Genomic DNA, 23,908 nt, shown 5'->3' on the forward strand with positions numbered 1-23,908 from the left:
ACGGATGAAATGCACACAAATGCTGTTTAATTTTTATGCCCCCAAAGGTGGGCATATTGTAATCGCATTTCTGTCTGTCTGAAAGTCTGTCACACTTTGCGTTTAGGTTTCGAAAAATGCTCATAATTTCTATGACGCTTCAGATAGCAACTTGATATTTGGCATGCATGTGTATCTCAATGAGGCTGCACATTTTGAGTGGTGAAAGGTCAAGGTCATCCTTCAAGGACAAAGGTCAAAAAAACAAATCCAAGGGAACTAATAAGCTTCAAAGGGAGATTATTATCTCTACCTGGCAAATGATTAAAAAAAATATAAATCAAAGCGGCGCAGAAGGGGGAATTGTGTTTCTGACAAACACATCTCTTGTTGTTGCTCTATTCCAAGTGTCATCCTAATTTTTTTTTCAGGACAAGTCAAAGAAGGTGTCCGACCCTAAAGTTGGTCTCTACACTTACCCCATCCTGCAGTCGGCAGACATAATGCTGTACAAGTAGGTACACATTGGGTAGTCGATGTTAGTTATCTTGCTTGCCTTGAATGGTACCTGCCATGCATTGTTAGGTTATCTTTTGACCACATTGTCAGCTATTCTACACTCCCAAATGACAGCATCTGTATCTGTATAATACTCTTGTTAAAGTAAACATGTAACGTCTCCATATATTTACTTTAAAAAGAGTATATGATATCACTGTGTTAAGTACAGGTATTTAATTTAAACTTTGCACATGTGCTTGGGGTCCTAGTTTTAGGTTACAGACGAAAATCCTTAACTCTTGACCTTGAGTAGTTAGACCATTTTTTAGGAATTTGGTTAAGGTAAGCATGCAACATCTCCATATAACTGTCTTGACTACAGGTATTTGATTGATGATTCACACATGTGCTTGGGGTTATTGATTTAGGTAACTGACCAAGTTCCTAAACTCTGACCTGTTATAAAGCAGAATTATGTCCCTTTTTGACACTACTCAATATATCTATAATTACTGCAGATATTGAAAAAACAAATGTTTACAAGGTCTTTTATGAACGTTTCACTGACAAAGACCCTATACATGTTTCCAGCTTTTGAGCAGGATTACGCTCTGTTTGTTAAAGTTTTGTATAAAGTCAAATAATTTTAACACTATCTATCAAAGATAATTAACTCAAACTTGGAATACTTCTTTATGACAACAAGACGATTGTGTTGGTCAAAGTGCATAACTCTGTCAGCATTATTTTTGAGCTTTGCCCCTTTTTATACTTAGAAAATTAAATGTTTTGTTAAGTTTTGTGTTAATGTCCACTTTATTCCCAAAGTATCAAAGCTATTGCTTTCATACTTGCAAAGCTTACTTACTATCACAAGGGGACTTTCCAAGCAAAGTTATGTAACTCTGACTGGGATTTCGACAGAATTATGGCCCCTGTTATACTTAGAAAATTGAAAATTTGGTTAAGTTTTGTGCTTTGGTCAATTTTACTCCTAAAGTATCATAGCTATTGCTTTCAGACTTGGAACACTCGCTAACTATTAAAAGGGGACTGGTTCATAACACTGGTTGGCATTTTTTATGGAATTATGGCCCTTTTTTGACTTAGTAACTTTGAATATTTTGTACAATTTTGTGTTTAGATGAACTTTACTTCTAAAGTATCATGGATACTGCTTTCAAACTTCAATTACTTTCTTGCTATCATGAGGGTACTGTGCCTGGCAAGTTGAATTAACCTTGACCTTTGAATTTCCTTGAATCTCAAGGTCAAATAAATAAATTGTGTGTTTATTGCCATAACTTCTTTACCTATGATCAGATTTGATTCATACTTTGACAAAACAACACTTTCCTGACATACCACAATGGACTCCACCCAAACCATCCCCCACGCCCCACCCCAGAATCCCTCCCCCCCCCCCCCCCCCCCCCCCCCCCGAAATATTGTTTTCCTTTTTTTTGAAATATCATCTAATTAATGACCACACCCCCACATTATTCCCCCTCTCAACCCCCACACCACACACACAAAAAGAATATTTTTTTAAACATGGTAAAAAAATTCAAATATTTATTTTTATTATTTTATTTTTGAAAGACCGTCCAACCATCTCACCCAAGCATATGCTATCAAACTTGAAATATAATCTTATTAGTTTGTTTTATGTCTTTACAAATGTTCAATAGATTGTGGAAAATACATGTATACCTGTACTCAGAATCGTCTATAATGTACCACCTCTTTAAAACATAAGCGATCAATATGTTTCAATTATGGTCATCTTCCAGTTAAAATATGACTATATTACCTTGACATTATTGAATATGAACAATTTTCCCATGATGGCTTACGTTACTCTGTCAAGCACTTGAAAAGTCAAGCGCGCTGTCTTCTGACAGCTATTGTTGTGCAAACAATTAAATTTAATGTTTGTGTGCAACAGCTCTATATCTCTATCTCTACTCTAGATATTGAATTAAAACTGTTCATGGGTGTTCACGGTCTTTATATACAGTCACTGACCAAACTATAGCTTTCACCAGCTATTTACTAGGATTGTGATTGATGGAACTTAATATGCAGTATTCCTGTATGGTGGACGTTTGCATCATTGTTGGGTCCATACAATCAAATGATTATTCAGGGAGTTATTGCTCTTCTATGAGTTATAAGTCCCAATTAAAGGTACTTTCCCAATTGAGTAAAAACTACAAAATTCAAAATAACCGCCTGCAGAATTCAAAAACAGAAGGGAAATTTTGTTTTGTACCAAAAGTGCATTATCTGCAAGTTAAAAATAAAATGAGCACAGAAACTGAACATTTCAAGCCAAAATGCATGTACCGGTAAGAGAATATTTGAATTGATTTGTGCAATTTATACCAAGCATTTAAAACGACCTACTATTCCAATTCTGAAGATTTCACAACACAAATTTTCACAATTTCAGGGTTTTTGTGCTAAATTTTCCCAATGTGAACAAATCAGGTACTTTATCCAATAGGGCAAAAATAATCACTGTATAAATTTTTAAATATATCTTTGTGTTTCCATGCAAAATCTCATGACCTAATGACCTGTATTTAATTCAAATTTATGTGCATTTTCCTTTTAGTAAGGACATATGCATTTTGTTCGGTCGTTCTGCTCCATTTTTTGCAGGGAAGTTTTATAAGATTATAATTCTTTTTGGAGTTTGATCTTAAATACTGTATATACCCTAATGATTTTCCGGCAGTTATGGCCCTTTGATTGATATTACATTTTCTTAAAAACTATTATAGGAAATAAATTACAATATTGTGTCTAATAATAAAGTTGATATGTTAGATGCAGTATCCCTACAGGGTAAACAGAGGCATACTATTATGTAGTTCAGCTCCAGAAAGTTTTTAGGGAGTTATTGCCTCTTAAATTATAATTGTCCACACTGGCTCCATTTATATTACTTTAATTCTTTTTGCACCATTCAGCATCCTTCTGCCATCTATATTTTATTGATACTTCATGTTCTCTCCACTCTCCAGTGACAGAATGACGGTGAGCTTTGTTGGTGTTGGTTTTATTGGTATGTGTGTCTCCTATTCACACATTTCTGAAAATTACCTCTTCACTGAAAAGTATTGTTATGACTAAGATGAAATTTCAAGAAAATGGTCTTTCAAAGGTCCTTCTCTAAAACAATAGAAGGGCTGCACACAAAATTATCTGCTTGAGTTATGCATAATGTTATTTGAAAAAAATCAATGAAGTCATGTTTATAATTTACATATGTGAGTAAGATATTGTCCCAGATGAGCATTCAAGGACGATGTCTTCCGCTTTTATGGTATTTTTCCTTTAAAGAAAGTCTCTTGGAAATACGAGTTTGCCAGCTGAGGCAGAAAGTTTCAGTCCTGACTAGCCTGTGTGGACTGCACAGGCTAATCTGTGACAACACATTATGCAAATGCATAAAGCCCCACTTTCCTAGAACAAGGCTTATATCCATATCACAGGTCTACTGTGGTGCCAGTGGGAGAGGATCAACTGACACATCTGGAGCTAGCTCGTGACCTTGCCAGGGCGTTCAACCGCCAATATGGGACACTGTTCCCTGCCTGCAACTCTTACATAGGTACCTAGAGTCAGTGACCTCTTTGTAATGCTGTATTGTATGTGATGTTCTGTATTGTAAAGGCCATTGATCACTTGAGTAAGGACTAAAGGACGTTAACAAGGATATTAATAGTTTTTTTATTGCATATTCTTACACTGATTTATGGACATATGACTCGGGTCATTCAAAAACGTTTCTTAGGCTATTTGTGGCCAAGATAGATCCAGATGAGTCTAGCCAGCGTATCCATGCAGTCAAGTCAGAAGTTACCCTTTAAGCTAATGAGGCCACCAATCCTTGTGTGACTTAATAACAGACAGCGTAGCTATTGACCCAACATTGAGAATGTGCAAGATGGTATGAAGCTACGCTTGCTGACTACTGCATAAGACCCATTTGTGCATGACATTGCTATTATCGACTTCTTCTTTTAATAGTCAAACATTTTGAGTCAAATTTATGCATTGGGTTTTCACCTTATATAACAGAGGCTTATTAAAAGCCTATTTGCAATGAAAATTGTCATCAATATCATACAGTTTTGCCTTAAATAAAAATGTACTGCTTCTTTTGATTTCCCTAATCAGCTATTTTACTGATAATTCTTCCCAAAATCAATAGGCTCTTACAATGAGAATAGAAAGCCCCTGTAGTTCATCGATGATGTTGACCCCTGAAAGCCAACTTTTGTACATCCTGCAAAGAAGTTTAAAAAAAATGTGTATTACAACACTTTATTGGGTGATGGTTTGTTGGTCTGTCTGCTTAAAATCTAATGAGTTTGTGTAGTAATCTACTTCTACATTTCTTCAGCTATTTCCCTGAAACTTGTCATATGCCACCTCTATGAAGTTTAGATGTATTTTATCCATGGGCATGGCTGCAATATCAATTTTAACAGAAATTCCTTTAAGCAAACAGGGCAGACCCAGATGAGACGCTGCATGACATCTGAGTCTACGCTGTTTGCCAAGTCCTTTTTCCAAGATGCTAGGCATAAATGGATTAAAATTTGTGGAGCAAACTTCTTTTACATTTTTCAAGACATTATGGGTAAATTTGAGTTTAATGTTTCATCACAGCCCTTGAACATAGTCTTATGTATAGCTACCATTTAAAAAGTTATAAGTTTGTGGAGCAAACTAATACCGGTACACATTTCTGAAGCAATTGACTTGAAACTTGTAAAATGTCAACAATATTAAGTGTAGATGTGAAAGACACTATATTCATGAGCAATAATCCACCTATTTCTAAGTTGTGTGCCCTTGAATTTAGTCATGGCTCAGCTGCATTTCCTGTGACACAGCAGTACTGAGATAATAGTCATGTTTTATTTAACAAATCTCTGGTTTGACATTGTGAACTATTTTTATGTCACCCACCACTATAGTGGGGGACATATTGTTTTTGCCCTGTCTGTTGGTTTCTTTGTTTGTTTGTTTGTGTGTTTGCTCCAACTTTAACATTTTGGAATAACTTTTGCAATATTGAAGATAGCAACTTCATATTTGGCATGCATGTGTATCTCATGGATCTGCACATTTTGAGTGTTGAAAGGTCAAGGTCATCCTTCAAGGTCAAAGGTCAAATATATAGCTTCAAAGCGGCGCAAAAGGGGACATAGTGTATCTGACAAACACATATCTTGTTGACAATTGTTTTTATTTCTTCTTCTTATCTCCCAATCAGGCAATTGTAAAATTCACTGTTTTTTTTACTGAGTCCAGATTTGTAATATATTTACACAATAAGTTTATGGGTTGAGTATTGTAAAAGCCATGATAATCTTGTCTAAAGGTACGCAAACCTTTTGATACATTGATATTATTTATGATTGTATTCCAACTTTTGCAAGTATATTTGGATTTTTGTTTTAGGAGATGTACCAAAGATCAGATCCTTAAAAGATCCATCTAGTAAAATGAGTAAGTCGGACAATAACGCTGCCTCAAGAATTGATCTTACTGATTCATCAAGCACTGTTAGAGACAAAATTGCCAAAGCAGTGACAGATGCTGTTTCTAAGGATATAACATTTGACCCTGAACTTCGACCTGGGTTATCTAACTTGATTGACATTTGCTCGGCTCTGACTGGTAAAAGTTCAGAAGACATTGTGAAGTTAACGCAGGACAAAGGAATGGACAAGAAAACATTTAAAGAGTTTGTGACTGAAACTGTGAACGAATCAATTCAGCCAATTAGCAGTGAGATGCAACGAATACTTAGTGACAGAGGTCATTTAAGGTCAATACTGAAGCAAGGTCAGGAGAGAGCCAGTGTCCTTGCAGAAGAGACAATTAAACATGTGAAAACTTTAGTGGGACTTTCATGATAGTGGTTGTTACTTATTGAATAAAGAATTATAAGTGATTTAATGAATTATCATATATCTATAAGCTTTTGAAATATTTATTATGCCCCCCTTCGAAGAAGAGGGGGTATATTGCTTTGCTCATGTCGGTCTGTCTGTCTGTCGGTCCGTCCACCAGGTGGTTTCCGGATGATAACATAAGAACCCTTGGGCCTAGGATCATGAAACTTCATAGGTACATTGATCATGACTCGCAGATAACCCCTATTGATTTTGAGGTCACTAGGTCAAAGGTCAAGGTCACGGTGACCCGAAATAGTAAAATGGTTTCCGGATGATAACTCAAGAACGCCTTGGCCTAGGATCATGAAACTTGATAGGTAGATTGATCATGACTCCCAGATGACCCCTATTGATTTTCAGGTCACTAGGTCAAAGGTCAAGGTCACAGTAACCCAAAATAGTAAAATGGTTTCCGGATGATAACTCAAGAACGCTTAAGCCTAGGATCATGAAACTTGATAGGTAGATTGATCATGACTCGCAGATGACCCCTATTGATTTTCAGGTCACTAGGTCAAGTCAAGGTCACAGTGACCCGAAAAAGTAAAATGGTTTCAGTATTATAACTCAAGAACGCTTATGCCTAGGATCATGAAACTTCGTAGGTAGATTGATAATGGCTGGCAGATGACCCCTATTGATTTTCAGGTCACTAGGTCAAAGGTCAAGGTCACGGTTACCCGAAATAGTAAAATGGTTTCTGGATGATAACTCAAGAACGCTTATGCCTAGGATCATGAAACTTGATAGGTAGATTGATCATGACTCGCAGATGACCCCTATTGATTTTCAGGTCGCTAGGTCAAGTCAAGGTCACAGTGACCCGAAAAAGTAAAATGGTTTCAGTATGATAACTCAAGAACGCTTATGCCTAGGATCATGAAACTTCGTAGGTAGATTGATAATGGCTGGCAGATGACCCCTATTGATTTTCAGGTCACTAGGTCAAAGGTCAAGGTCACGGTTACCCGAAATAGTAAAATGGTTTCCGGATGATAACTCAAGAACGCTTATGCCTAGGATCATGAAACTTGATAGGTAGATTGATCATGACTCGCAGATGACCCCTATTGATTTTCAGGTCACAAGGTCAAAGGTCAAGGTCACGGTGACCCGAAATAGTAAAATGGTTTCCGGATGATAACTCAAGAACGCTTATGCCTAGGATCATGAAACTTCATAGGTACATTGATCATGACTCGCAGTTGACCCCTATTGATTTTCAGGTCACTATATCAAAGGTCAAGGTCACGGTGACCTGAAATAGTAAAATGGTTTCCGGATAACTCAAGAACGCTAATGGCTACCATCATAAAACTTCATAGGTACATTGATCATGACTCGCAGATGACCCCTATCCATTTTGAGGTCACTAGGTCAAAGGTCAAGTTCACGGTGACCCGAAATAGTAAAATGGATTCCGGATGATAACTGAAGAACCCTTATTCCTAGGATCATGAAACTTGATAAGTAGATTGATCATGACTCGCAGATGACCCCTATTGATTTTCAGGTCACTAGGTCAAAGGTCAAGGTCACGGTGACCCGAAATAGTAAAATGGTTTCTGGATGATAACTCAAGAACGCTTATGGCTAGGATCATGAAACTTCATGGTTACATTGATCATGACTGGCAGATGACCCCTATAGATTTTCAGGTCACTAGGTCAAAGGTCAAGGTCACAGTGACAAAAAACATATTCACACAATGGCTGTCACTACAACGGAGAGCCCATATGGGGGGCATGCATGTTTTACAAACAGCCCTTGTTTCTATAGATAATCTATAATATCTATAAGGTTATTAAACAAAATACAATTCACATTTTGTCACGAAATGTGACATTTCAAAAAGTTTAATTAACACCTGGATATAAAAATATTACTTATTTGCATTAGTCATTTGTGGGGATTATCAAAATGAAGCATTTACATGAAAATGCAAAAAGGAAAATATTACAAGATTGTATTCATTCTAATGATACACAAATATAGTTCAAAGTTAAAGTCAATGTCAGACTTCATCTTCAATATGTTATAACAATTATAGCAACAGGCAAGTGCAAAACAAAACAGATGTTTACCAGTCCATGCAGGTGTGAAAAATCAGGAACATAATTGAATCATAATTGAATTTAGTTTACGGGCATTGAGCCAAAACGTTCCAATAGAATGTCGGACCTGCATCGCTGCTGATATTAATCTCTGAGAGGCAGTTTAAGCACAGTGATTATTCATGACATGCTATCTAATATATAATTACCTCCATTAGGACATAGAGATATGTCACGTAATCGCTCATAGTTCATGGACGACACATAGTTACTAACAATGTTCATTACTCTTAAATTACCGGTGTATAACCTATCATTCGATATCTCGTCATGCGCATATTGCCAAGATGACGAGATTTGCATTAACTACCATTTTCTCGTGTCACGCATGGGACAAGTCGGTCCTTCTCTATTATGTTGGTTTCTCTGCATAATGTAGGATAAAATATTCAACAACACCATGTATCAGTTTCTAGTCCAATTTAATGTCTAACATACTTAATATTTTCGGCTATACAAATACAGTTTGATAGCTACATGATCGTATCTTTCTCGATCCGTGCGCCTCCAAGTCTAAACGCTAACTGACTATTTCCCTCTAACATTTGCCCCGTGAAACTCAGTTATGAATCCCATTGGTCAGTGTTCTATGCGTGGTTGTTTCTGATTGGATACATTACTTAAGATACTGAATCAATGAAGCCCTGGGAATGGGATAAACAAACCACTAAAATATTTACAAGCTTTATCCAACCTTTTAATGAGAGATTTAACTGAATAAACACTATTGCCTGACCAATACAACCATACCCGGCCTTGTGTCAACTATACTATTCTTTAATCTCTCCCTCATCGATAAGCTTATTTGAACATATGTGCAATTTGTGACTGTCATGTTTACTGGCCCTTTTAATAAAATTTTCAATATTTCTTACATGAGGTAAACCCACATATTCTACCTACAATTTGTAACTATAATGTGACAGATACATGCTTTAGATCAACCGTTTCTCTACAAAGAACGTTATTTAAAAATGTTTTAGCTCGTGTTCTATGCGTAGATCCGGCGGTCGGGTGACAATTAAGCTGGAAAATATATGGTCATATAGACTGTACTCATCAGACAAATCGAATTTGTTTCACATTTATACAAAATCATAAAAATGTTCCAAAAAGATAAGAAAATGTTTCGGTAATTCGTTTTTGACGATGCTTCATTTATAGAAATGTTTATTCACAGATGAGTGCATGGGAGAATATACCACTTTAAAATAACATTTTAATTAACTGATACATGTATCATCTTTTGCAACGTATAACCAGTATGTTCAAGGGCCAACGCGTTTGTAGTTTTACCGCAACATTGCACAATCATTTAAAGTTTTGAAACAAGTTCACTTTTCAATAAACAACTTGATGTACCGTATTGCGAAAGGATTTATTTGATATTTGATCAAGACGGGTTTTGCGACTAATTGACTGCTTCAACATAAGCTATGGGATGAGACTATATAACATGTTGTTTTTGTAAAATTGGTTTTACCTGCGAAAACACTAGTTGTGAATTATAAAATATTCTCCGCCCAAAGATTGTTTCGCATATGGCTTGGTTAATTATTTCTTGTTTTTATTGCATTGACATTCCTCTCAAAATATATTCTAGCATCATACGTTAATGTTCTTCTGGCGGCGCCACATACATTATTTCCGTGGATTATGTTTGAATGGGCAATTTCGCGGTTGCCAAATATATTTACATATAAATGAATATTGAAATATTACCATGACTAAAGTCAAATAACCAATTGCCTTGACATAAAATTAAATTATCAAAATATTATATATTTTTAAAAATCCGAATTCTCGGTTAGAAATTTGTGTAATAAACTGGTTTTTATTTCACTAGATTGAAAACGTGGCATTTGTACTTTAATAACACTGGCATGTTTAGCAAACGAGGCAACTCGCTACGTTTAGCGACCTTTTCTTCTTTCGTAAATAGAAATGTTATGCTTCATATCCGGTTGCGTGTTTTTCTGTTTACCTGTTTTATCGATTGAGGTAACGCACTTCCTTTTAAATGAGTCATGTTTATAGGCAAATCATATATGAATGGCCATTTCTACTGAATTATCAAACGTGCAAACTGTGGGGTTCCATCTGGAAGAAAGATTGTACACATTTATGTTTCCTTTTTCAGAAATAACGGCTGACTGGTTTTGATGCAATATATAATTGTGGATAAACATATAAAATATTATAATATTATAATATATTGTAACGGATGCGAACACACGCTTTATACAATGCGCATTTCAATGGAAGCTATTTTTGTATCTTAAAGACCCAGATTACTGACACGAACCACTTTCTCAAGGAAACTCGGCCACACTTTTGCTATAAAATCCCCTAAACAACAATAAAGAACATAACATCAAACATGATTTCGTTATGACAGCATTTTAGGGAAACAAAATTTGATATAATTGTATATGACTTGATATGGGTTTTAAAATGATTTGCCTGTTTGAATGAATTGTCAAAATCAGTTCCATTGATGTGTTTTGATTTCTTACTATGAATCATCATTGAACATTGAACAACAAGTCCCAGTTTATCTTACTTTGCCTTAATATGGTACACGGATGGGAGAAGTTTACCATCGTTTGCCTTTTTTGGTCTTATTTTTTACTTGAAATAATCAAGTTTTGATTATGCGTGTTTGACTAGGCGGGTGATTTCCATATTTCTCAATTTAATTTACTGATTGGCTGAAATTATTTTCAATGTGTGCATGAATCAGCGGGTGATTTCCATATTTTTCAGGGTAATTCACTGATTGGCTGAAAGTAATTCATACATACGAGGCTCAGTGACGGTGTATATTTCAGCGACCAGAATACATTTGTGAAATATTTAGGTCAGTGAAATACTCAATTTAATTAAGTATCAGGGCGTTTGCAATATTGCAATATTCGGGATGACTGAACAAAATTCTTGAGTACATCAGGTAAGCCTTTGATGTATAGCGACTTCGATTTCAATGCACAGTGTTTTTGCACCAACTTAGTATGAACTTTTTATCAAAATGCGTTTGGTTATATATATAATAGCGTTACATATAAAACTTTATGCATTCAGCTACATTCAAATCAAGTTTTAAATATAGCATTGAATTCGAATTCACGTGTAACGTAATTCGCAATTATATGGTCCGCTCGCTAGAAGATATTTTTTTTATTTAAGGCAATTATTCATCTCCCTATAACATACGGGATAACAAATACGACAAAACAACACTAACAAAAATGATTAAAATTCGGGTCCGTGGCCCTGAAACCGCCCATATAATCATAGATACTTGGCAGTTGACGTTACCAAACGTGTCGTAACAGCATTGTCTTAAAATCTTGTTGATTTACGTAAGTACATACATTTTTATTAATAGCCTGCTTACTAAAACAGTATTCCACAGCGAATTCTGCATTTTTGATTCACTAAAAAGAGTGTGTTATATCTGGAAAAAGTGTCCAGTAATCGAGAATCAAAGTGCCATTGTCATTGAGATGATCGGTAAACGAAGTGCCCATGAAAAATGTGCATGCGACTCTTAAAACATTTGAATTTCCTCAAATACGTTAGTTAACTAAAATGTAACATGTTGTAACATTAATGGATATATCGATCGTTTATTTCGAATAGCAAGCACGTTCTTGATTTATTTCCAAGTATGTTTATTTTGTTAAAATATGTACTGATCATCCAATTCATGCTGATTATCGATAGCATTTTATCGTTTTTTTATAATTCACCGTTTTTCCGCGAATGCCTTTCTTCGCAATACGACGTGCTATACCATTAATCACCCAAACAATGTTCCGTGTATGAAAACCAAATGAACAGAACATAAATGCAAAAAAGCTGAAGAACTCACCTCTCGCGCGTGGCTTTTGTTGTTCACTGTCATCGAATTGCCGTCCGTCATCAAAGTATCCGCATACCCGGCGTGTGCAAGTAAAGATGAAAATTTAAATGTTTGCTGTCAAACTAAAATAGTTTCTTATTATTCTAATACATAATACATCATATGAAACTTTTGTGTTTAACGTTTCTATTCTCCCTCTGCTGTTTTTGCAATCAAATTATTTTTTAAATGAATGTTTACTTAAGATTTACGATGGGGAAAAAGATTGAAGGTTGGCACCTTGTAATGTGTGCACATTTTTGTTTGTTCAAGTTTTCCCTTAATCTTTGATTTTGGGGGCAGAATACCATAACATTAGGAAATATGCGATGAAAGATGAGACGTATTACAGCTAAAATACGAAATTATGATTATTTTGCAGACATAACAATTGGGATATCGTTCGAAGGACATGAAGGTGTCTTACCATGGCAGATAATACATACAAACTATTATTTATTTAATAAACACTCAGGCTTTAATGTGCAAGATGATGAACACATACATCGACAAAAAATTGAATATGTTTGTGGTGTGAAAGTAAAGGCACTAACTAAAAATATGCACAGCCTAATAGATTGCAATGGAATAGCAGTTGACATTCTCCACTACCCACTGCCAGGATGGAACGTAAACACACGTTTTAATAACCTGACAAAAATGAATACCGCTCCTTATATAAAGTACCCAAAGGTACTGTTCAGAAGGACCAGACATACATACTATTGTATGACCTTAGTATACAAGTTTACATGGTTTCATACCATGGCACTGGGCTATGTATACGTTTATTGTAATTATAGATAGATAGATAGATTTATTTCGGCATAGAAAGCATATACACAGTTCACAACATAACATTGAATAAAATAATAAGAAATTGTTAAAAACTATATCATGTACAATAAACTATGACATGCTCACCAAACCAAGGATAACACAAAAAAGAGCAAGCCCTTATTTCCATTGTGGTCCTTATTATTGGTGGCATGACAAAAAGAGGCAGACCTTAAACATAACTATGTTGACCTTAAACATAACTATGTTCATAGTAAAATAATTATTTAATGAAATACAAAATATATATCACCGTTCAAAAGAGATCAAACTAATTATCACAGTAGTGCTCAGAAAATATGACAGGAGATGGAAACTAAGATCAATTGATAATGTTATCAATTATTGCAACACATAGATATTTTGACAGTTGTAATTTGATGATATGAGGTATCAAGAATTATCTAAATTAAATATATTGCTAAAATGTATGTTATGAAGTATGAACTAATAATTATTAAAAATAAAAACCTGAGACGAAGTTAATATCTGCTTATTAAAAGTGAAAAGATACACATATATAAAAAAATAAATATTATTCATTAAATGACTTTTAATGGCAACCTTAAAGCCTTCTAACCTGTTGACCTCTGTGAGTGACTCAGGTAAAGAGTTCCAGAGTTTAATGCTGTTAAAAGAAAAGGATTTGGAATCATGACATTTGACCTTGGGTAAACAATACCCACCCTTTTTACTTAGCCTAGTGCTGTAATTATGCATAGAATCTTGGGAAACAAAGTGTTCACTCAAGTAATCTGGAAAAAGGCCATTTCTTATTTTGAAGACATGACATAACATTATTTGATTTACTCTCATGTGAACTGGTAACCAGTTGAGGGACTTAAAGTGAGATTGGTCAATATGAACTCTAGAATCAAGGTCAAGAACAAACCTAATTAACTTATTTTGACAGGTTTGTAACTTATTTCTTAAAGACTGAGTTATACTATTATACCAAACAGAACAAGCATAATCATAATGACACTGAATCAGTGACATTACAAGAAGTTTCTTCGTATGCAAAGTAAGGAAATCTTTCTTACGATAAAGGAATTTTAACCTAGAATTGGCCTTTTTCAAAAGAGACTCGGCCATTTAGCAGAAAGAAAGGTTTTGGTCAAGGGTAATTCCAAGATACTTAACGGATGATGTAGAAGCAATGGGTGTTCCATTACAAGATATATCAATGCTAGATTGTGACCTAAGTTTTTGCTTGGACCCAATCACAATTGACTCAGTTTTACCTAAGTGCCATGACAACTTATTGTCGATCAACCATTGGCTAACCAAGTTCATATCATCTGTTAGTGCCTTTTCAACATCAAGTACACTTTTACCAGAAACAAGGATTCCAGAATCATCAGCATATAATAACAATTTATTTTTAACCACAGCTGACATATCATTCACGTAAATTAGAAAAAGAAGGGGTCCAAGGATTGAGCCTTGGGGTACACCACAGGTTATACTGGCCTTAGAAGAAAAGGTACCGGAGACATCAACAAGCTGGTTTCTATCCGACAAGTATGATTTGAACCAGTTTAAAACGCTATCACTAAGACCGGATGCACGAAGCTTCATGAGAAGAATTGAGTGGTCGACTGTATCAAACGCCTTCTGTAAATCTAACATAACCATGCCAACAATATTACTTTTATCATTTTCATACATGATAAAATCTGTTAGGTGAATTAAACAAGTATCCGTGGAGAAGCCACTTCTAAAACCTGACTGAAATTTATACAATAATTTATTATCTTTAAAATAAGATTCAACCTGGTCATAAACTACCTTTTCAAGGATTTTAGAAATAGCATTTAAAATGGACACAGGCCGGTAATTACCTACAGACAATTTGTCATCCTTTTTATAGAGGGGAACAACTCTTGCCGTCTTAAGATCATCGGGGACTTGACCTTGTATGAGGGACAAATTAATGATGTGAGTTAAGGGACTAACAATAACAGAGGACCCGTCTTTGACAAAACGCGAAGGTATGCCATCTAAGCCAGTAGCTTTCTTTGTGCCAAGTGAAGTTAAATATTTAAGAACTTTACTCTCAGTTACAATGGAAAAAGAATAACTATTAGCATAAACACCCTTATTTGCATAAAAAGAATTAACAAAATTAACACCAAATTTGTGTACACTTTCAGGTAATTTTGCAACAAGTTTACATGCAATAGTTGTATAGAATTCCTTAAATGTTTCAGCAATAAGTTTCTTTTCAAAACAAATATTATTATCAATGTTTAAACACATGTTGGAGCCAGATGTTGCTGAACCTTTCTTATAAGGCAAACCAAGATTTTTAAGAGTTTTCCATAAGGATGATGAATCATTTTTATTTTGATCAAGTACATTGTTAAAATAATCTTTTTTAGCATTGTGAACAAGTAACTGAACTTTATTTCTAAGAGTCTTAAATATGTTATAATTATCTACACTTATATCCTTTTTATAATTGTAAAAGGCTTTGTCTCTTTCATTCATAGCACTGAGAATTATATCAATACATTGAAAAATAAGTACCGGGGTATTATAATTAGTGAAATAAATAACGTGTGTTCAAAATGCATTTCAGTAGAAATTCAATGAGGAACAATGTGCACTGGGCTGTTTATCGCGCTGAGCTTAATTCGCACGAGAAATGTCTAAGTGCATACGTGCTATATATGAGTGCGCATGTGACGATCCAAGTGAGCACTTGAAATGTGTAAATATTTCCATGAAAGGTGTATGTATGCACGTGAAGGTCTTAGAGCGCAAGTCAAGGTCTACGTACACTCGTGAGAGATCTACGCTTGCACGGGAATGTCTGCGTGAGCACGTACAAGATCTAAGTATGCACATTAAAAGGTCACGTGATGGTCTAAGTGCGTATGTGAATATCTGCTAGATATACTTTTTTTATCGAGAGCACCGGGTTTGTCTCCCATATTGCAATCGCCCCCGGAAAGACGTGTTAGTTGGTTACGGGGGATAGTACAAGATACAGGAGACACCCCGTTCCACCCCCTGGGTCTTTTAGTGCCCGGTGTATAGCACCCAGTACACTGCACCTCGGTTTAACGCCTCATGCGAAAGACGAGTTAGTAGGTTAGGTGCAGCGGGGGAACGAACCAGCGTTCTCTGGATTGTGAAGCCAGTGTGTTACCACTAGACCACGGATCCGCTACCCTAGATATACTTGGAATGAAATGAAGATTAGTGTTACACACATTTTCTGAACATGTAACATCGTTTAATTTTATTTTCCCATTTGAGAAACAGATTTCTATGAAGAAAAACACTAGTATCATTCAAAGTTTTAATATATAACCAATCTTGTATACAGTGACTACAAAGAAGTATATTTGAGATGAACTGTTCTAATGTAGTCTATCTACCCCCATGTAATTTTGTCAGTACATTTCCATATTATCAGTTTAAGTTGGAATCAATAATCAATCTATAATACAGTGACACAAAAAGTATCTTGGATTAACTGCTCTTATGGACGTTTTCTACCCCCATGTAATATTTATCAAAACATTTCCATAGAATTCACCGGGGGGGGGGGGGGGCAATTTGTACATTTCAGTACATTTCCAAATTATCAGTTTAAGTTGGAATCAATAATCAATCTATAATACAGTGACACAAAAAGTATCTTCGATTAACTGTTCTTATGGACGTTTTCTACCCCCATGTAATCTTTATCAAAACATTTACATAGAATTCACCGGGGGGGGGGAGGCAAATTGATTTAGTGCATTTATTTTATCCGTTTGTATAAGAAGGGTGCTACTTTATGACAGTATCGTAATTTGTACAATAGTTTATATATTGTCATATATTTCATTGATTTTCTAACTGTAAAATAAATTTGTTTGCTTTTTACTGTTCAACATCAACCTGAATATTGAGATTTAAAACTCAAACTCGTGTATTATGAACATGAACGATTACGAATAAATTACAAATTGTTTTACTATGTCACAGAAAAATTACGGTCTGAAGGTTCATGCGAATAAGAGATAAACATGATATTGTTTATTTCGTGCAAACAACGCACGTCAGTTCTCGCCCATTGACGTACGGCGGACATTTCAGGGACCCTCCACATCTCGCTTCTGCAAAGTAGAACACCTTCCCGTCAGTATTTCCCGAGTCATTTGGCAGTGACTCGGGATTGGCGTCCAGGCATATGAACTCTGAAGCGGCCACATGATCAATATCGCCTGCCACGAGATATCCTTGGTACTCCAAGGTCCATCCGGCCAGGCATTTGTTGCGACCCGGAATCATCAGCACTTGCGAACGAGGAGACTCACACACGGCGCATGGAGCATCGTGATCGGTTATTTCCCTATCGAAGAAAGTGACCCTGTTCCGCCCATCAAACTCATACTCGGCCCCGTAAACCGGCGCTCCGTGCTGTAGGCTGGCGTCAAATCTGCTCCACAGCGGCTCTTTGGTGAGACACAGGTAGTTCACGGCAGCTCCTTGGTGCGTGTAATGACTTCCTGCCGAGTAACCCGAATATACGGTTAGTGTCCCGGTTGCGGAACACGTCGTTCTTCCCCATCGGGTGTAAGTTGATCCACCAGCAGTTCCTAAATGGATTAGAATATATTTAAATGAGAAACATGTTAAACAGGCTCGCTTATTCTTGTATTCCTTTTTTATAAACGAATTGTTATATTTCCTGTCTGCCTTAATTTGATTCCAGTAACGTAAACGTTTAAACGACAGTCAATATCAACAGAATCAATTTTAGTTCATTACGTTACGACGTTGCAAAGCTTATTAACAGCTGCTGAAAAAAGACTCGTATAATGATTTGGTGTTCTAACCATATTTATGGGTTTGTTTTACATGCACAAATGTGCGACCGTACTAAAGAAAAGTATTTGCAATTGTCTTAAACTATATTTTCGTTCGTTTTCTGGTATTATTACATATGATCTTTTATTCTAGAATTGTATTCATAAAACGTTTAAACTGTTAAAATGCTCATGAATTGTATTTCACTGAACATTTAAAGGTAATCAATGAGAAGAGGATCGAATTTGTTTTTATGTTCAAAATTGATAGCACGGACGAAATAAACAAATTATGTACATGGCGACTTTGTTTCGAGGCATCGCTAGCTTGTGTATGTACAGAAAATACGATTAACCCCCGCCCATATATATAATTTACCGTAGGATTTGCCGCACATTAAAATCGTAAATTGAATTTTGTTTTAATTTCTCCCGCAGTGTACATATTAACTTAAACACCCAAATATTTTCATAGAAGATATATTTTTCTTACATGTTGGTAATCTTACATTTGATCAAGACATAGATTGTTAATGTTTAACGGTTAATTGAACTTCGCGACAGTACTTAGTTTTGCCGTGGTGTCTTAAACGAACAATTAAAAAAAATCAAGTCCAAAAAAGCAACAACAAAAAATATATTACTGATCAGAAATATTTTTTGAATATATTGCAGATACTAGCTAAGTTTGTTGACAATAGGCTTCCAGTTATCAAATCTTACAAAGTTGTAGAACAGGTAAACAGCTGTTCACACTGCCCTAAGTTTGTTATCCTCGAGTACAAATGAGCACAAGTCCTGGATAGTCTTAAATTAAGTATCACTAACAAAATTAAAGGACAACAACTTGGGATGATTATTGTTTCTTAACAATTGTTATCATAGGCCACTATTGGCAATATTCAAAAAGTTGAATGTGTTTGGCAGAAATGTTCAATTTTATGGACACAATATATAATTCAACTCTGATTATATAGAAAATGGAACAAATATATTTTAATTTTTATAGCGCTTGCTTGCTCCAATTTTTGGTGTAAACTGATTAATTTGTTGTGGCATTAAGCTTCCAATATTTTGTACCTTTACCGAATTCAATGCGTGTTTTGGTCACTGCCATTTTGATAAGTCTAAAAACGATTTATTCAAAGCTTACTATTTTAAAAATATGTGTTGACAGTGTTTAAAATGTACTATAATGAATCCAAACACAATATTAAATATACTATAACAAATGAATATCCAGTGATAATATGACATAATAAATTCATGCACAAATGTTAATACGCCATAATAAAACATACCTGAATATGCACAACAAGCAGCGACCACGAGAAAACATTTGAAATAAATTGCCATGTTCACTCTCCAGATTTCCCATCAAATTGACAGTTATCAATTTCCTCTCATGTTATATGATAGAGCTAAAGGTGTTAACAAAACTAATGACAACTACGTCGTGTACTATTTTGAACTGTAAAATAATTAAAAAAATGTGTCCGGTACATGTTGACAAATATCAGAGACGTAGACAGTAACTAGGTCAGAAGCGAGGTTCATCTGCATTACTTAAGGCCAGCATTTTTTATTTATCTGTTTTACGGGAGCGACCGACCCTATTTTTCGACAAATACAAATAAAAATAAAAGTCAATTTCGTTTTTTTTATTTACATTTCACCCGCTGACCTGGTATTTTATCCAAAACTAGATAAAAAAATTGCGCAGATTGCCGAAAGTGTTGTCACAATGTGTTTATAATACGGGTTGTTTCGTTGTGCCAATTCGACTTGTAAAGCGTCAGCGACTTTCATTGGCTATTGCAGCCAATACCACACACTATTAGGCAATCGGTGAGTATTTAAAAAATGATTTTCATATTGCATTTCCGAAATTGCGGACATTAACATAAACGAGACAAATGTAGCATATTTTAAAATCAAATTAATTAAAAACGGAGCAGAAACAATTTCAATTAGGAAAGATAATCTTCAGAACACCATTGTTGACCTCATTTCCATATTATGTGATACGAAATTCAAAATAATAATGAGCTTTTGCAGATGATGCAGAGGTGTCACCATCGATAACTTTCGGTGTGTTAAAAATGTTTGGGGAGGTTTAATAAATATGCGTATTTATTAAAATGCATATCCTGTACTATTTTTATAGATAAAAATCAACATCCGGAAAATGTCCAAGAAGTACTACTTTTCGTTTCTTTATAATGAACATGAGGACTGAACCACAGGTACTTGCATCAATAATCCCATTCCCCACCCACCCATATATATTCTTTATTTAGAAAAAAAGTATGCAACACAGCTTCTGAAGAAAATAACATTGGGTCCCGATGTTCGTATGTCCGTTAAAGTCACAAGAAAGTTTTATTTATTGTTCTTGATATTATTTTTCAAAAATTAGTTATTCTTTAGCCGAAATATGATTTTCTATCAACTGTAAATAATGTTTTCATACTGCAAGATTTGTACTGCAAGGAATGCAAATTAATTTATCTCACCTCAAGCTCTGTTGATAAATGTGCTTAGGGCCTTCGTTTGGCCGTTTTTTGGGCCGAAATTCGGCCCCATTCCCACCTTAAAATAGTATACTTTTTTCCCCTATTACACCTAAAAATCCCCCCCCCCCCCAAACAAAAAAAATTTTTTTTTTTTACTTTTATACCTATGTTGCCAGCTGGTATCTTGCTATAAACCTTTGATTAAATGTATATTTATGTAAATTACATTAAAATAGAGCAATATTAAGTGTTGAATGATTGGTGAAAAGATCTTGTAAAATTCCCCTTTTCGCCGAAAACGACCTGAAATTCCCCCCTCTAAGGGTCCCGGCCCCAATCCCCCAAAGTGTAGCAAGGGCCCTGGTGCTCAATCGGCTCTATGTATTTGTTCCAAGGGTTATTATTATCTTCACATTTATATAGCTCTGTTTATTATATATCCAAAACATGTTATTGCTGTTTCTCCTAAATATAATACAGACAACACATTCCATAGAAATTTTCATTTGAACTTAAACTATGAATAAGAGAGGAACAAAATAATGTGTGCAAAAGTTTACACCATTTTATTTTGACAATACTTCGAGTCTTTTACGAAATTTTAAAAATAAAATACTATTTTAAAATATACAACTACATAGTTCAAAAGTTGTGTTCTATATATAATTAATCTTGCGAGTAAGTTATATACAGTCAGCTGAGTAATTCTACTAGAACAATTTTAATCCTTGCTACTTGTGCTATTTAATTCTTTATACGGCTTTCATGTAAGAAAATGTTCAATGAAATAAATCTTGGTTTCTAGGTAAATTGTGTCTTTTACCTCAATATTTTGTTGGGGCTAATGTGAAGCCAATGGACATGATACAAAACCAACGAAGATTACCGCCATACAATGTCACATACAAAATAATTATCACCTAACCCATGCGTTTTGAGAGAATAATATTGTTTAACTCTTTATCATATAAGTAAATATTAAGCATGTGAAACAAGGACGGTTTTTTTTTAAACTCCAAATGTATGATTTGATCACACCTAGAAGAAGAAAACACTAACATGTTACACACCAAATATTGAACCCCTGACCCTTGCGGGGTCTGTGTTGTTAGGGATTATCAAAGACATTAATCTATATAAATCAGTTGACCCCTAAAGCGCAAACAGTTTTGACCACGGATACATGCTTTGAGGAAACTTAGCAAAGAACCACTATATGGTTGGCATGCAACGCAACAAACCAAAGGGCCTTGCGGTTTCAGAGAATGATTATATAGTTTATATTTATAAGCAAAACAGTAACCCCTAGGGAGGGCAAATTTTCTACATGATTTGAACAAACTTCAAAGAGAACCTCATAACGATGTTACACACCAAATATTGTAGTCATGCCTCTTGTGTTCACTTTACATATATAAACACCATAACTCTCTCTGAATATAAAATGAAATGCAGCACATGTTTTTATAAGTCTATAACTCACGGTTTCTTAAATAAAATATTCACATTTTATGTACTAGAACTTTCACTACACAAAGTTTGGATCAAGATCAATTCAAGCGCAGTCTGATCAGGATCCAAAGTGTTCGCTTAACATCTTTAGAAGTACTGACTGAATGACAATTATGTTGAACAGTTTGGATCCTGATCAAACTGCTCTTTTGGAGCCAAAATGGTCGCAATCGCCATAAGGTCCAATTTTCTGTTATGTGGCTCATTTTTTCTCATGATTGATACAAATTATCATGATATAAAGCAAGTCTGTTGTATATTAAATAGTATTTTTGAGTGTGCATATACCACCCATGGATGAAAGTTACAAAGTTGGTTGTTATTTAAAGCTATTAAACAATTTAAAAGTTTTCAATTCTTTTTTATTTAAGTCAAATATTTGCATGCTATATTTGTTATAAACATACATATGATTAACACTCATCAAAAGTTTAACGATCACTATAATACACTACACGCCTGGTGTGGTTAATGGTCTCTTTTGAAGCAATATAGTATAATAAATGTGAAAGGTGCTTTTACATATAAATATATATAAAAATATGTTTACTATTATTATAAAAAGCTTCTACAACAGTGTAATAAGATATATAAAACACTTAAAGGTTAATGCAAGTATACATAAGGTTAAATTGGCTTAATTTTAAATTTTCAAAAAAAAAACAAAAAACAATCAGTTAAGACCGTTTTATTTTTATTTTTTTGGTAGACTGCTCACTTTTCATGATTTTATTTTTATTTTTATTTATCCCCCCCCCCGACTCAATTTTTTTTTGAAAAATTTCCCGTAAAACAAATAAATAAAAAATGCTGGCCTAAAGAGAAATAAAACCCAGCATGAAGCCTAATTCATGCTGTGTTTTATTACTCTGATAGTAATGCACTTAATTTATTTCACAAACTTGAAATGTCATATAAGCAATTACTCAGCATTATTAAGTTATGTATTATGTCACGTGTGCATGTAAAATAATTGAGAATTTTGGTACCCAATTCGTGTAACTTTACGAAATCCCCGTTAAAAATCGCGTTTCTGTGTGTGTCAGAACCAAGTGAAAACCATTTTGTTATTATTTTGATAAAGACGTATCGATAAATGCTATTGAAAAAGAGTTATTATTACTGATATTAGTTAACCAATAAATGCGGTAACTTCGGGGAAGTCGGTACCTGCGCGAGCGTCTGATATTGGTAGCCTAATTAATTTATAATAGCCTGACCGTATTCCATTTCGTACAACGCTAATTTTATATTAGACAATGTTCAAACTTACTGTGTTGTTTTTGCGCTTTAAATTATAGTGATTAATAAATGTCCCATAAGCAATGTTTAATATGATTAATATCACTTTTATACGCAATAACATGTGGAATTGAGATACCCACCCAGCGTCAGAAAGCGCGTAAAACTTCACCGAATTCCCAGTTATAAAGCGCTATTTCGTGTCAAATACACGGGTAGGGGGAATGTTTCGGTAATAATTTTGTTAATAACGCGGGTAAATACCGGTGAAGTGTTAATTTATTGCAAATACCACCATTACACGTGTCAAATAATGATGAGAAATTGGGTGAAATATTTGGGTTTTCTTTATGTACGAAATATTGACAAGTATATCAGTAGCGAGTATGCAAACATATCGTTTATCGTTTATTCTTATGACTTTATTCTTACGATAGAAATTAAAAAGGATAATATGTATATTCAAATAATGTATATATGCAATGTTAAGATAAAGTCTGAACAATTAATA

At 34.7% G+C, this 23,908-nt stretch overlaps 3 protein-coding genes across 3 annotated transcripts in view; 2 read left to right on the plus strand and 1 right to left on the minus strand.

Moving 5' to 3' along the window:
- LOC127850299 (tryptophan--tRNA ligase, mitochondrial-like) overlaps window positions 1-6,460 on the plus strand; it is a 13,646-nt gene extending 7,186 nt beyond the window's left edge. Inside the window, exons 5-7 of the mRNA XM_052383240.1 lie at window positions 411-493; window positions 3,984-4,102; window positions 5,965-6,460. Of these exons, the coding sequence (XP_052239200.1) occupies window positions 411-493; window positions 3,984-4,102; window positions 5,965-6,422 (660 nt within the window). The 3' untranslated portion in view covers window positions 6,423-6,460. The remainder of the gene's footprint in view (window positions 1-410; window positions 494-3,983; window positions 4,103-5,964) is intronic.
- Window positions 1-23,908, plus strand: part of LOC127850296 (uncharacterized) — a 186,849-nt gene that overhangs the window by 36,343 nt on the left and 126,598 nt on the right. The gene's annotated exons all lie outside the window — the stretch shown is intronic.
- LOC127849671 (uncharacterized) lies at window positions 17,355-19,244 on the minus strand. Its single transcript, XM_052382418.1, has 2 exons — window positions 19,208-19,244; window positions 17,355-17,917 (listed from the first exon to the last, which is right to left on the minus strand). The coding sequence occupies exons 1-2, from the start codon at window positions 19,242-19,244 to the stop codon at window positions 17,355-17,357; spliced, it is 600 nt and encodes a 199-aa protein (XP_052238378.1).

This window comes from Dreissena polymorpha, chromosome 11 (assembly GCF_020536995.1).
Source record: "Dreissena polymorpha isolate Duluth1 chromosome 11, UMN_Dpol_1.0, whole genome shotgun sequence".
Lineage (NCBI taxonomy): Eukaryota > Metazoa > Mollusca > Bivalvia > Myida > Dreissenidae > Dreissena > Dreissena polymorpha.

What these genes read in the sequence shown, in the direction of transcription:
- LOC127849671 (XM_052382418.1), bottom strand. Translation starts at nt 19,244, where the DNA reads ATGGCAGTGACCAAAACACGCATTGAATTCGGTAAAG. An exon ending in ACGCATTGAATTCGGTAAAG is followed by an intron (nt 17,918 to 19,207) that starts GTACAAAATATT and finishes TAATCCATTTAG; the next exon opens with GAACTGCTGGTGGATCAACT.